A 14,461-nucleotide genomic window follows, 5' to 3' on the forward strand; every position below is an offset into this window, starting at 1 on the left:
TAAACCTCATTTCTGAGTTTAAGTTTAATTTGCCAGTCTAATACAGACAAAAATCATTACATTAAGGGTTTATGGGACGTTGCACTATATGACGGATGTTAATTTCACAAACAAATTACTGTCTTGGCGTAAATAAACACCACGCACATGCGCTCAAACAAAACCGTATAAGGTGAAATGAATAAGGGATATTCAAGGCAAATACCTCCATTGCAAACTTAGCTGTGCAGCATTCTTTGAATATTTCTTATAAAAATTAAGATAAATATCACATGGGACGTAATGTACAAATGTGAGACACGAAAAAAGGATGCATTGCTATTCTTTCAAATGATGTCTCGGTGTTGAGACAAAACAAGCCAATGTAGTGGTGAATGTGGCTTGTCTCTTACGTCTATCTACTTATTTATTTAGGTTATACGATACTGGTTTCGAAGAATGAATATGTGTCATAATGTTATTGTATCACATAAATGGCAAAAATACTCCCATACATCAGGTTAAAGGACACGGACATGCAAAACTAGTGTCAATGTTAATCACCATCCAAAAACGTAGGTATTATGAAAAAATATATATTTGAGGACAATATATGAATTTAACATTTTACTTATGCTCTATCAAAATGCATACGTCCACAAGAGAAGTTTTGGCCAATCTCTGACATGTCTTTGAGCAAGAGAAGAACTACTGAATACACCAAGTTATCAATGTACAAAATGTATATCGTTTTCTTTTTGTATGTACTTTGTATGTCGCAGTTCATGATAATACAAGATATAAACAGAGTACATACAAAATATTTCATTTTTTACAATTATTGTAAGAACCATGGAATACTGACAACTGTACAGCATACTACATGTCTAAGGGTCAACATTCTATATACATTGCATTATAGGCTTACAGCTTCCTAAATATCTACAATATCTTGTTTCAACAAGAGTCATCAGAAGATGACATATTCCCCCGGCCCCCACATGTTTGAAAGGACAAATCATCTGACAGTTACTTATTGTGTTTTAGACAAAGTTTGAATTGTTTCCATGGAATTCATGAAAATTATAAATGCCATGTATCTGTAACTAGCAAGGTCACAATTTCATATATCTGCCAAGATCTGTTGAAAGATATGAACCGGTTTTCGAGTTGTGCTGTGGGAACGAGGCCCATCACTTCACTTTGAGATTAAGTCCGAAACGTTTCAATGGAAACGAATAAAATAATACATCACAAAAACCTTTAAAAACCAAAAGGCACCACTTTGGGGTCTGCCACACATACCTAATTTTACTAACAGATATTAAGAAGTTTTTGAGTTCTGCTCCGGAAATGAAACACACCTCTCACTTTTCAGACTGGGTCCAAAACGTTTCCATGGAAACGGATAAAATAATAAATCCCAAGATCCTGCACATAGCCCCATCAGCTTCTGCCTGATATATCTAACAAGTTTTGCAGAAAAATATTGAACGGTTTCTGAGTTCTGCTCCTGAAACAAAATGATTACGAACGGACAGACGAACGGACGGACGAGGCGTCCACTAGATCTCCCCGCATTATATGCCAGGGGGATAAAAATCAATATGAGGCAATATGCAAAATTCAAAATGCACAGACAACAACGAGAACTAATCACTGTGGGCTTCATTCCATATATAGAACAAATCGTCAACGTTCATGAAATAAGTCGGATAAAGTGTTCACAGAAGGAAATGGAAATGTTGAGTTGTCCACACCGTGAAAACTGCACTGTCATCCCCCATCAAACTAGTTCTACGTGGATCCAATAATTTTGTATTTAGATCTAATATGAACGAAAAAGACGTATGTTAATGAGTGGCAAATAAATTAACGACATTTACTTATTTTCTGTTGGGCAAACCCATTAAACACCATGTAGTCAATCTGTGTACTGGACAATAACGTGTTGTTTTAAGCAGTAGTTCTTATGGGATGCGGTTCTTATGTGAGGACATCGCCAAAACGACATCTACACTTGCTGTTTCTGAATCCATAAACAGGTTACAAATTCATACTAAATGCCCCATAATGCCATTGCAAATGTGCACAAAAACACTTATTTAAGAGAAATCTTTTGCATTTCACGTGACGACACCCAAAGGTCACCGGTCTCAGTACGTGAGTGTATTTATCAATATTTTTATGAATATAGTTTGTATGACCTTCAACTTTTCGGCAAAGCAATGTTCCTGCGAACGATGGCACAATTTATAACACCATTTCTTCATTTATCTTACTCAATAAAGAAGTACGACTTCCTGAGATATACACTTAATTACTTTTAACGCAGGCAATTTCTAATGTTATCTATCACCTCCTTAATAGAGTCCACTGCATATCGTTGCTGACATCCAAATCCACACCCACTTGCTGAGATAGACTGTCAAGGAACCTATAAATGAAAATGACATCATGAAATACATGACATGGGCACATTCTCGTCACACAATTTATGACCATATATCTTCATTAAAACTACATAGACACCCTTGATATTTATTTTCAATCCATATCTGTAATATATATCAAGATTTATTACCAAATATGAAAAGGCTAAAGGATGAACTTTATGAAGTCTATTCTCCGTTTTCATAAATCAAGTAAAGACATATTATTAACAACACTGCCCTTAACATTCCAGCCAAGATATGCAGGCCTCTTAAAGTAACTAAACCTCGGCCAGAACTAACAAAATCAGAATATTGTTTTCGTCCTGACTTTCAAATGACAAAAATAACCTTGTGAAGGGACGACCAAGGAATTGTTTCTAAATGCATCCACACCGTAAGCATGCCCTGCTAACAGGTAACTTTTAAAGGTATATATTCTATACTTCATGACACCTTATCATCGTATGAAATGGAAATGAACAAGGTCTATGCATCTAGAATTGACTCACCAGAGGATAACATGATTGTGGACTTGGTTGGTGTTACATTCCAGGTACATAATCCGGATGTCTGCTCACATCTCAGGCAGGATGACGCACACGGCACAGTACAGCTGTCACCGTAATAACCATCTGGACATTTCTTACAGGTGCCATCTATGTTACATTCAACGTTCAGACATCTGTGGGTGCATGGGGACAGGCAGTCCTCACCCATCCATCCTCTCACACACCCCCTGGTACAATTCACAGAGGACAGCAGGTCGTTGTATGTGCATGTATTGTCCACGCAGTTCCTACACGATATGTCACACTTCGGGCCAGTGCGCCCGGCCTTGCAGTGACCACAGTAGCCCTGGACAAGGCTGCATCTGTTCCACAGACAGTTTTCTGGACATGATTTATCACACAACTGTCCGAACCATCCATCGGTGCAGCCATGAAGACATGTTCCTGTATCCTGGTGGCATGCAGACTGATCACAGTTGCCAGTGCAGGGTTTCTGACACTGATGTCCCCATCGCCCAGGGACACACCCCTCCAGACACCTCCCTGTGTGTCGGTCACAGTGCCTGTTGCTATCTAAACTTATACGGCAATTGTATGAACATTTTTCATCACACATTCGCCCAAACCATCCATCGGTGCAGCCATGAAGACATGTTCCTGTATCCTGGTGGCATGCAGACTGATCACAGTTGCTGGTGCAGGGTTTCTGACACTGATGTCCCCACTGCCCAGGGACACAGCCATCTAGGCATCCTCCCGAGTCACGATCACAGTGCCTGAACCCGTCAAAACTTACACGGCAGTTCACTGGACAACGCTTATCACATTTATCAGAGAAGTGTGCCGGCTGACATTCTTTACATCTACCCGTTTGTTTGTCACATGTATCTTCACATCCTTGACATTTCTTTGTGCAGTCAGTACCGTACCATCCGTTCACACACTTGCTGCAGACATAGTGATCGCATCGAAGACAAGTTTCCCCACAGTTAACAGTTGACCTCACTACAAACGAAACAAAGTTGGAACCAGATTGTTGCTAGATACAAAGTTACGTTTTCTCATCTTCGTGGTCTCAACCACGAAGCATCAACAGGCCTTGGGACACGGCCAGAAGAAAGAGATATACATGTATCAGCGAAACGGCATATGAATGCGTTCTTATGTTTCCTGTTCGCCACTTCTGTTTTTGAGCAAGACAAGCATTGTCACTAAGGTGACATAATCCCCCGCCACATATCATCAAATCAAACATAAACAGAAATGAAAGTGAAGGTCGTAGTTTTTGATGATGTAAAATGTCAAGAAAAGCATTACTTTCAAACTCTCTTGATATCTTGCACTGTGGTCGCTCACAACAAAATATTTTGAAGAGTCACTTAGAAGTATTCTTCAATGGAGTCAGCTGCTGAAAACTGTACGTAACAAGCTTACCATGCAGGTTAACATATTGAAATCTTCAAAGTGTCGCCATGACTTTGAAAATTATCTGAAGGTTACCAAAATCGACTTAGTCTAAGTAAACTTAGTCTCAGTGTATTTCGGTACACTCTACCACTGAGTCTAACAAAACCTAGTAGAAGGTCGCGCCAGGTAACCTTTGAGCGACAAATGACCGTCCACTCAAACGCGAGACGGTTAAATAGATTTAACCAATCAGACAACGGCTACTATTTAGGGATCGGAGGGACTTTCAAAATATTCAGGTCACTGACACAGATTTCTCCACAAACAAAAATCCTCATATAACACCGTTATTTGACCTGCAGTATATACGCGTTGGGGTTTCTGTTGACATGGTTACCATTAGCTAATATTTCCGCAAGATGACATCCTTGAATATTGCCAAAAACACTACTTTCAGCGACTGTTTACTCTCCGTTGTCATGGTTGTACGTACGTCGTGTGCATCACCCGGAAACGAGCGTACGCTAAATAGCATTCGTGTACAAATCGTTCGTGTACAAACCTTTTCGAGATATAAAGCTCAGAAGGTGTGTGCGATTTGGTAAGCTGTGTTCTGATTGGTCAATCTCAAATGTTACCTTACGCGACCTCCCATACGGTTTTGTTAGACTCAGTAGTGGCGTGTAACGAGTACTGAGGATAAGTTTACTTAGACTGAAATCGACTGGGCCCTCCAACTTTCCTAGATAAAGCTTGGTGCTGAATATGAAGAAAATCCAGTGAACGGTTCATGAGGTATCTCGCTGACAAGGTAAAACGTTTAAATCTCCTTGTAACCTAGAGATGAAGGTCAAGATGAAATCTGACTGAGACCTTTCTTTTACTGTGATAAAACTAGACACCAAATATGAAAAGAATCTAGTTAACGGTTCTTAAGATATTCCAATCCGTACGTACGTACGGAGGGAGCCTAATACTATATTCCCCGCTTCGCACTACACGCTAAATATCAATGGAAAGGTCTTGCCGGGAAGGAGGTGAAGACGAACAATGACGAGTTCTTACCGTAAAAGACCAGTAGGACCATGACTGAAAAGATAAAACATAGAAACATAAGGTGATCATTCTATTTTACCCCTATTTGTTTGGTTTCTAGTTCTCAGTGTTATAGCAGCATAGGAAGCACGTTTACTATCTTGCATATAACGTCAGATCTGTTCAGTCAAATGTCGTGAAAAAGTACACTCTGACTTTGGTACAGTACACCACGAGTGATATACGAGTGTACGCGTGTTCATGGCATATACAAGAATAAGATCAACAAAAATTACCCATTGGTATTTTCTAGAGTGGTTTTAACTTACATGCAATAAACAACACCAGTGATACAATTCTCCACATCGTGAAGCGCCTCTACGTATTTTGAGTGAGCTGAAACATAAAATTACTTTTTAAAACGTTTAACAGCATTTCCTTAACTTCATCTGGTCGCGATACAACAAGTTGAGGTAGGCTAGAGAACTTCCAACCTGGCACCTCACACCATTGGATTATCTCCGAGCCACTTTCACTAACTTCAACCCACATAACTGGTTTCCCGTTGAAATTTTTCCCACGCTTTATTCACGTGTAGATTTAACGTATATAACAGTGTGAACTACATTAAAAACATAATGATTAATCATATTTGTCAAAAATTATTGGATGCTTGATAGCATCCGGGTACATTATGGAACAATCTTGCCGTGCACACCTATAGGACATATGTCAAGCAGAGTATGCTTATGAGTCGCCCATGGCACTTTATGTCGATGAGAACTGCAGACCGATGTAGATTGTTAGTATTTCATTTGCATTCAAAAGCAAGAGTGAGTGAGTGAGTTGAATTTTACGCCGCACTCAGCAATATTCCAGACATATGGCGGCGGTCTATAAATAATCGAGTCTGGACCAGACAATCCAGTGACCAACAACATAAGCATCAATCTGCGCAACTGACATGTGTCAACCAAGTCAGCGAGCCTGACCAACCGATTCCGTTAGTCGCTTCTTACGACAAGCATAGTCGCCTTTTTATGGCAAGCATGGGTTGGTGACGGACTTTTCTACCCCGGGACCTTCACGGGTCTTAAAAGCAAGAAAGGCAAAGTAACAGGAAGAGTCGGCAGACAGCGAGAGGAGCGTGGACAAAGCTGAAGAAAGGCAAGCCAAAGACTTGAAGGGGCCAACTGACCAGTCAGTCAAGCTATCTACTGCCAGTTGTCTGCCTCACTTCGCCGCATAACCCTGGTAGTTTCTGTAGGTCTCTGCAGAGTGAGTGAGCGAGAGAGTGAGTGAGTTAGCATATTTATCATCACATCGGCAATATTTTCAGCCATATCGTGACGAAAACAATTAATAATGATATCACAGAACAATCAAATTAGAAATTAAAAACCTGTTGACTAAGAACAGGTGAAGGTAGATCTCTATATTACTAGAGTCATTGGGGACTCACAGAGCATTTGTTTCCTGGATGTACCCTAGCTGGATTTACACCATCCCTTCAGCTATTAGCAAGTTTAAATACTCTAGCTATAAATTAAAATAATATGTATAGTACGATTGAAACAGTTGTTGGTATAAATTACTTACCTACCCTCTCAGGAGGAGAATAATTTGACAATATTTTGTGGATTGCCTATTTCAGGATACAATCTCAGTTGTTCATTTAAACTAAAAAATTAAAATATAATCGTTCAATCATTAAATTTGTAATTAAAAACTACAAGATGTGTGCAAATTGTATTGTAAGAAACAAAACTGCTAGCCTTTGTAGGACACGACGTCCCAACTTGATGACACAAAACGTTCATGGAGTGCAAAGGTCATAACCTTACACTTTTAGATCCTGCGAAGATGTTGAAAACTGAGAAACATTCTGTTGCACCGAACACTAGACATTGACCGACAGAGTCCAAATGTATCACTGGCTTTGTTGGGTGTTCATGTTAATGAACGCTATGCATTTTAGCTAGGTGTTACTGAAACCTCCATGACATACATTGTATGTCGAACAGTATTCTCACATAGGACGCTGCACAGTTTGCCAATCAAAGCCTGTGTTACACATCTTACTATTCTCCATGATATATGTCGAACAGTATTCCAATCAAAGCCTGTGTTACACATCTTACTATTCTCCATGATATATGTCGAACGGTATTTCAATCAAAGCCTGTGTTACACATCTTACTATTCTCCATGATATATGTCGAACAGTATTTCAATCAAAGCCTGTGTTACACATCTTACTATTCTCCATGATATATGTCGAACAGTATTCCAATCAAAGCCTGTGTTACACATCTTACTATTCTCCATGATATATGTCGAACAGTATTTCAATCAAAGCCTGTGTTACACATCTTACTATTCTCCATGATATATGTCGAACAGTATTTCAATCAAAGCCTGTGTTACACATCTTACTATTCTCCATGATATATGTCGAACAGTATTTCAATCAAAGCCTGTGTTACACATCTTACTATTCTCCATGATATATGTCGAACGGTATTCCAATCAAAGCCTGTGTTACACATCTTACTATTCTCCATGATATATGTCGAACAGTATTTCAATCAAAGCCTGTGTTACACATCTTACTATTCTCCATGATATATGTCGAACAGTATTCCAATCAAAGCCTGTGTTACACATCTTACTATTCTCCATGATATATGTCGAACAGTATTCCAATCAAAGCCTGTGTTACACATCTTACTATTCTCCATCATACGTGTCGAACAGTATTCCAATCATAGCCTGTGTTACACATCTTACTATTCTCCATGATATATGTCGAACAGTATTCCAATCAAAGCCTGTGTTACACATCTTACTATTCTCCATGATATATGTCGAACAGTATTCCAATCAAAGCCTGTGTTACACATCTTACTATTCTCCATGATATATGTCGAACAGTATTCCAATCAAAGCCTGTGTTACACATCTTACTATTCTCCATGATATATGTCGAACAGTATTCCAATCAAAGCCTGTGTTACACATCTTACTATTCTCCATCATACGTGTCGAACAGTATTCCAATCATAGCCTGTGTTACACATCTTACTATTCTCCATGATGTATGTCGAACAGTATTCCAATCAAAGCCTGTGTTACACATCTTACTATTCTCCATCATACGTGTCGAACAGTATTCCAATCATAGCCTGTGTTACACATCTTACTATTCTCCATGATATATGTCGAACAGTATTTCAATCAAAGCCTGTGTTACACATCTTACTATTCTCCATGATATATGTCGAACAGTATTCCAATCATAGCCTGTGTTACACATCTTACTATTCTCCATGATATATGTCGAACAGTATTCCAATCAAAGCCTGTGTTACACATCTTACTATTCTCCATCATACGTGTCGAACAGTATTCCAATCAAAGCCTGTGTTACACATCTTACTATTCTCCATGATATATGTCGAACAGTATTTCAATCATAGCCTGTGTTACACATCTTACTATTCTCCATCATACGTGTCGAACAGTATTCCAATCATAGCCTGTGTTACACATCTTACTATTCTCCATCATACGTGTCGAACAGTATTTCAATCATAGCCTGTGTTACACATCTTACTATTCTCCATGATATATGTCGAACAGTATTTCAATCAAAGCCTGTGTTACACATCTTACTATTCTCCATGATATATGTCGAACAGTATTTCAATCAAAGCCTGTGTTACACATCTTACTATTCTCCATCATACGTGTCGAACAGTATTCCAATCATAGCCTGTGTTACACATCTTACTATTCTCCATGATATATGTCGAACAGTATTTCAATCAAAGCCTGTGTTACACATCTTACTATTCTCCATGATATATGTCGAACAGTATTCCAATCATAGCCTGTGTTACACATCTTACTATTCTCCATGATATATGTCGAACAGTATTCCAATCAAAGCCTGTGTTACACATCTTACTATTCTCCATCATACGTGTCGAACAGTATTCCAATCAAAGCCTGTGTTACACATCTTACTATTCTCCATGATATATGTCGAACAGTATTTCAATCATAGCCTGTGTTACACATCTTACTATTCTCCATCATACGTGTCGAACAGTATTCCAATCATAGCCTGTGTTACACATCTTACTATTCTCCATCATACGTGTCGAACAGTATTTCAATCATAGCCTGTGTTACACATCTTACTATTCTCCATGATATATGTCGAACAGTATTTCAATCAAAGCCTGTGTTACACATCTTACTATTCTCCATGATATATGTCGAACAGTATTTCAATCAAAGCCTGTGTTACACATCTTACTATTCTCCATCATACGTGTCGAACAGTATTCCAATCATAGCCTGTGTTACACATCTTACTATTCTCCATGATATATGTCGAACAGTATTCCAATCAAAGCCTGTGTTACACATCTTACTATTCTCCATGATATATGTCGAACAGTATTCCAATCAAAGCCTGTGTTACACATCTTACTATTCTCCATGATATATGTCGAACAGTATTCCAATCAAAGCCTGTGTTACACATCTTACTATTCTCCATGATATATGTCGAACAGTATTCCAATCAAAGCCTGTGTTACACATCTTACTATTCTCCATGATATATGTCGAACAGTATTCCAATCAAAGCCTGTGTTACACATCTTACTATTCTCCATGATATATGTCGAACGGTATTCCAATCAAAGCCTGTGTTACACATCTTACTATTCTCCATCATACGTGTCGAACAGTATTCCAATCAAAGCCTGTGTTACACATCTTACTATTCTCCATGATATATGTCGAACAGTATTCCAATCAAAGCCTGTGTTACACATCTTACTATTCTCCATCATACGTGTCGAACAGTATTCCAATCAAAGCCTGTGTTACACATCTTACTATTCTCCATGATATATGTCGAACAGTATTCCAATCAAAGCCTGTGTTACACATCTTACTATTCTCCATGATATATGTCGAACAGTATTCCAATCATAGCCTGTGTTACACATCTTACTATTCTCCATGATATATGTCGAACAGTATTCCAATCAAAGCCTGTGTTACACATCTTACTATTCTCCATGATATATGTCGAACGGTATTTCAATCAAAGCCTGTGTTACACATCTTACTATTCTCCATGATATATGTCGAACAGTATTCCAATCAAAGCCTGTGTTACACATCTTACTATTCTCCATGATATATGTCGAACAGTATTCCAATCAAAGCCTGTGTTACACATCTTACTATTCTCCATGATATATGTCGAACGGTATTTCAATCAAAGCCTGTGTTACACATCTTACTATTCTCCATGATATATGTCGAACAGTATTTCAATCAAAGCCTGTGTTACACATCTTACTATTCTCCATGATATATGTCGAACAGTATTCCAATCAAAGCCTGTGTTACACATCTTACTATTCTCCATGATATATGTCGAACAGTATTTCAATCAAAGCCTGTGTTACACATCTTACTATTCTCCATGATATATGTCGAACAGTATTTCAATCAAAGCCTGTGTTACACATCTTACTATTCTCCATGATATATGTCGAACAGTATTTCAATCAAAGCCTGTGTTACACATCTTACTATTCTCCATGATATATGTCGAACGGTATTCCAATCAAAGCCTGTGTTACACATCTTACTATTCTCCATGATATATGTCGAACAGTATTTCAATCAAAGCCTGTGTTACACATCTTACTATTCTCCATGATATATGTCGAACAGTATTCCAATCAAAGCCTGTGTTACACATCTTACTATTCTCCATGATATATGTCGAACAGTATTCCAATCAAAGCCTGTGTTACACATCTTACTATTCTCCATCATACGTGTCGAACAGTATTCCAATCATAGCCTGTGTTACACATCTTACTATTCTCCATGATATATGTCGAACAGTATTCCAATCAAAGCCTGTGTTACACATCTTACTATTCTCCATGATATATGTCGAACAGTATTCCAATCAAAGCCTGTGTTACACATCTTACTATTCTCCATGATATATGTCGAACAGTATTCCAATCAAAGCCTGTGTTACACATCTTACTATTCTCCATGATATATGTCGAACAGTATTCCAATCAAAGCCTGTGTTACACATCTTACTATTCTCCATCATACGTGTCGAACAGTATTCCAATCATAGCCTGTGTTACACATCTTACTATTCTCCATGATGTATGTCGAACAGTATTCCAATCAAAGCCTGTGTTACACATCTTACTATTCTCCATCATACGTGTCGAACAGTATTCCAATCATAGCCTGTGTTACACATCTTACTATTCTCCATGATATATGTCGAACAGTATTTCAATCAAAGCCTGTGTTACACATCTTACTATTCTCCATGATATATGTCGAACAGTATTCCAATCATAGCCTGTGTTACACATCTTACTATTCTCCATGATATATGTCGAACAGTATTCCAATCAAAGCCTGTGTTACACATCTTACTATTCTCCATCATACGTGTCGAACAGTATTCCAATCAAAGCCTGTGTTACACATCTTACTATTCTCCATGATATATGTCGAACAGTATTTCAATCATAGCCTGTGTTACACATCTTACTATTCTCCATCATACGTGTCGAACAGTATTCCAATCATAGCCTGTGTTACACATCTTACTATTCTCCATCATACGTGTCGAACAGTATTTCAATCATAGCCTGTGTTACACATCTTACTATTCTCCATGATATATGTCGAACAGTATTTCAATCAAAGCCTGTGTTACACATCTTACTATTCTCCATGATATATGTCGAACAGTATTTCAATCAAAGCCTGTGTTACACATCTTACTATTCTCCATCATACGTGTCGAACAGTATTCCAATCATAGCCTGTGTTACACATCTTACTATTCTCCATGATATATGTCGAACAGTATTTCAATCAAAGCCTGTGTTACACATCTTACTATTCTCCATGATATATGTCGAACAGTATTCCAATCATAGCCTGTGTTACACATCTTACTATTCTCCATGATATATGTCGAACAGTATTCCAATCAAAGCCTGTGTTACACATCTTACTATTCTCCATCATACGTGTCGAACAGTATTCCAATCAAAGCCTGTGTTACACATCTTACTATTCTCCATGATATATGTCAAACAGTATTTCAATCATAGCCTGTGTTACACATCTTACTATTCTCCATCATACGTGTCGAACAGTATTCCAATCATAGCCTGTGTTACACATCTTACTATTCTCCATCATACGTGTCGAACAGTATTTCAATCATAGCCTGTGTTACACATCTTACTATTCTCCATGATATATGTCGAACAGTATTTCAATCAAAGCCTGTGTTACACATCTTACTATTCTCCATGATATATGTCGAACAGTATTTCAATCAAAGCCTGTGTTACACATCTTACTATTCTCCATCATACGTGTCGAACAGTATTCCAATCATAGCCTGTGTTACACATCTTACTATTCTCCATGATATATGTCGAACAGTATTCCAATCAAAGCCTGTGTTACACATCTTACTATTCTCCATGATATATGTCGAACAGTATTCCAATCAAAGCCTGTGTTACACATCTTACTATTCTCCATGATATATGTCGAACAGTATTCCAATCAAAGCCTGTGTTACACATCTTACTATTCTCCATGATATATGTCGAACAGTATTCCAATCAAAGCCTGTGTTACACATCTTACTATTCTCCATGATATATGTCGAACAGTATTCCAATCAAAGCCTGTGTTACACATCTTACTATTCTCCATGATATATGTCGAACAGTATTCCAATCAAAGCCTGTGTTACACATCTTACTATTCTCCATGATATATGTCGAACGGTATTCCAATCAAAGCCTGTGTTACACATCTTACTATTCTCCATCATACGTGTCGAACAGTATTCCAATCAAAGCCTGTGTTACACATCTTACTATTCTCCATGATATATGTCGAACAGTATTCCAATCAAAGCCTGTGTTACACATCTTACTATTCTCCATCATACGTGTCGAACAGTATTCCAATCAAAGCCTGTGTTACACATCTTACTATTCTCCATGATATATGTCGAACAGTATTCCAATCAAAGCCTGTGTTACACATCTTACTATTCTCCATGATATATGTCGAACAGTATTCCAATCATAGCCTGTGTTACACATCTTACTATTCTCCATGATATATGTCGAACAGTATTCCAATCAAAGCCTGTGTTACACATCTTACTATTCTCCATGATATATGTCGAACAGTACTCGAATCAAAACCTGAGACCTGAATTAACATTGAGTGTCACTGAGATTCCTGCAATAGCCCCATAGCGTCTTTGTACTGAAGATGCTGGCTCACGAGACCTCGTTTCACGCTTGCAACAGACATTTGTCGTCTGGTAAATGCTAGGTGATGCCTTTGACAGAATCTCTGACATGTTAACACGTAATGATCATAATTACGGACTTACTTGATAAACACGTTGAGGCTAAAGTTGTGCGACGTTCGTTCAAGGGCCCCTCTTTTCCAACAATCGAGATAGTATTTTGCCCCAACTGTTCATTCGACCATTTGACGCCAAGTCTATGTGCATATCACGTTCGCCAACACTGGAAACTTTACATTCTTACTTTCGTTTTAACCGATACTCCACTGGTTATTCTCCTGCACTCACTATCTACATGTTCCACCCGCGGGTGATGAACAGGCACACCGTATCCCAGTCTGTGTGTGGCTATTTATAGAGAAGGGCAGCCCCAGTTGAGTGTTTCGCAGAACCCACGTTCACACGTTTGGCGCTGCGTAGTCTGTCTCACAGTCCCTGACCTACATATCCCTACTGCCTAGCCCTTCCTGCAATACTGAAGTCCTAATTCAAGCAAGTCTACATTTCTCTGCATCCCCATCTCATTGGGGCTCCTTCCAGTTAAGATTATGTGTCTGTATCAAAATTATATGTATTCAGAGACAAAGCGTTAATTCAAGTGCTGATAAATACTATTAGGTTATTTCCCAAGATATGTTCCAGATATTTTGTTACAACATTTCCCCAGT

At 38.3% G+C, this 14,461-nt stretch overlaps 1 protein-coding gene across 3 annotated transcripts; it reads right to left on the reverse strand.

Annotated features, from left to right (window-relative positions):
* Positions 1-23: 23 nt before the first annotated feature.
* Positions 24-14,046, reverse strand: LOC137291190 (scavenger receptor class F member 1-like). 3 transcript variants are annotated; one of them, XM_067822479.1, is made up of 5 exons: positions 13,878-14,046; positions 5,695-5,761; positions 5,396-5,419; positions 2,924-3,928; positions 24-2,416 (listed from the first exon to the last, which is right to left on the reverse strand). In XM_067822479.1, the coding sequence occupies exons 2-5, from the start codon at positions 5,729-5,731 to the stop codon at positions 2,343-2,345; spliced, it is 1,140 nt and encodes a 379-aa protein (XP_067678580.1). In that variant the 5' UTR covers positions 5,732-5,761; positions 13,878-14,046; the 3' UTR covers positions 24-2,342. The 3 variants fall into 3 exon arrangements, with proteins under 3 accessions (XP_067678580.1, XP_067678582.1, XP_067678581.1); XM_067822481.1 differs by lacking the exon at positions 13,878-14,046 and adding an exon at positions 6,965-7,045; XM_067822480.1 differs by lacking the exon at positions 13,878-14,046 and adding an exon at positions 6,564-6,639.
* Positions 14,047-14,461: the final 415 nt, after the last annotated feature.

The sequence above is a fragment of the Haliotis asinina genome, chromosome 7 (genome assembly GCF_037392515.1).
Source record: "Haliotis asinina isolate JCU_RB_2024 chromosome 7, JCU_Hal_asi_v2, whole genome shotgun sequence".
Classification (NCBI taxonomy): Eukaryota; Metazoa; Mollusca; class Gastropoda; order Lepetellida; family Haliotidae; genus Haliotis; species Haliotis asinina.

Excerpts from the sequence above, each read along its gene's own strand:
- LOC137291190 (XM_067822479.1), bottom strand. The coding sequence starts at position 5,731 with ATGTGGAGAATTGTATCACTGGTGTTGTTTATTGCAT. Across the intron at positions 5,420-5,694 it reads ACTGGTGTTGTTTATTGCAT|TCATGGTCCTACTGGTCTTT; the intron begins GTAAGTTAAAAC and ends TTATCTTTTCAG. Across the intron at positions 2,417-2,923 it reads CACAATCATGTTATCCTCTG|GTTCCTTGACAGTCTATCTC; the intron begins GTGAGTCAATTC and ends TTTCATTTATAG.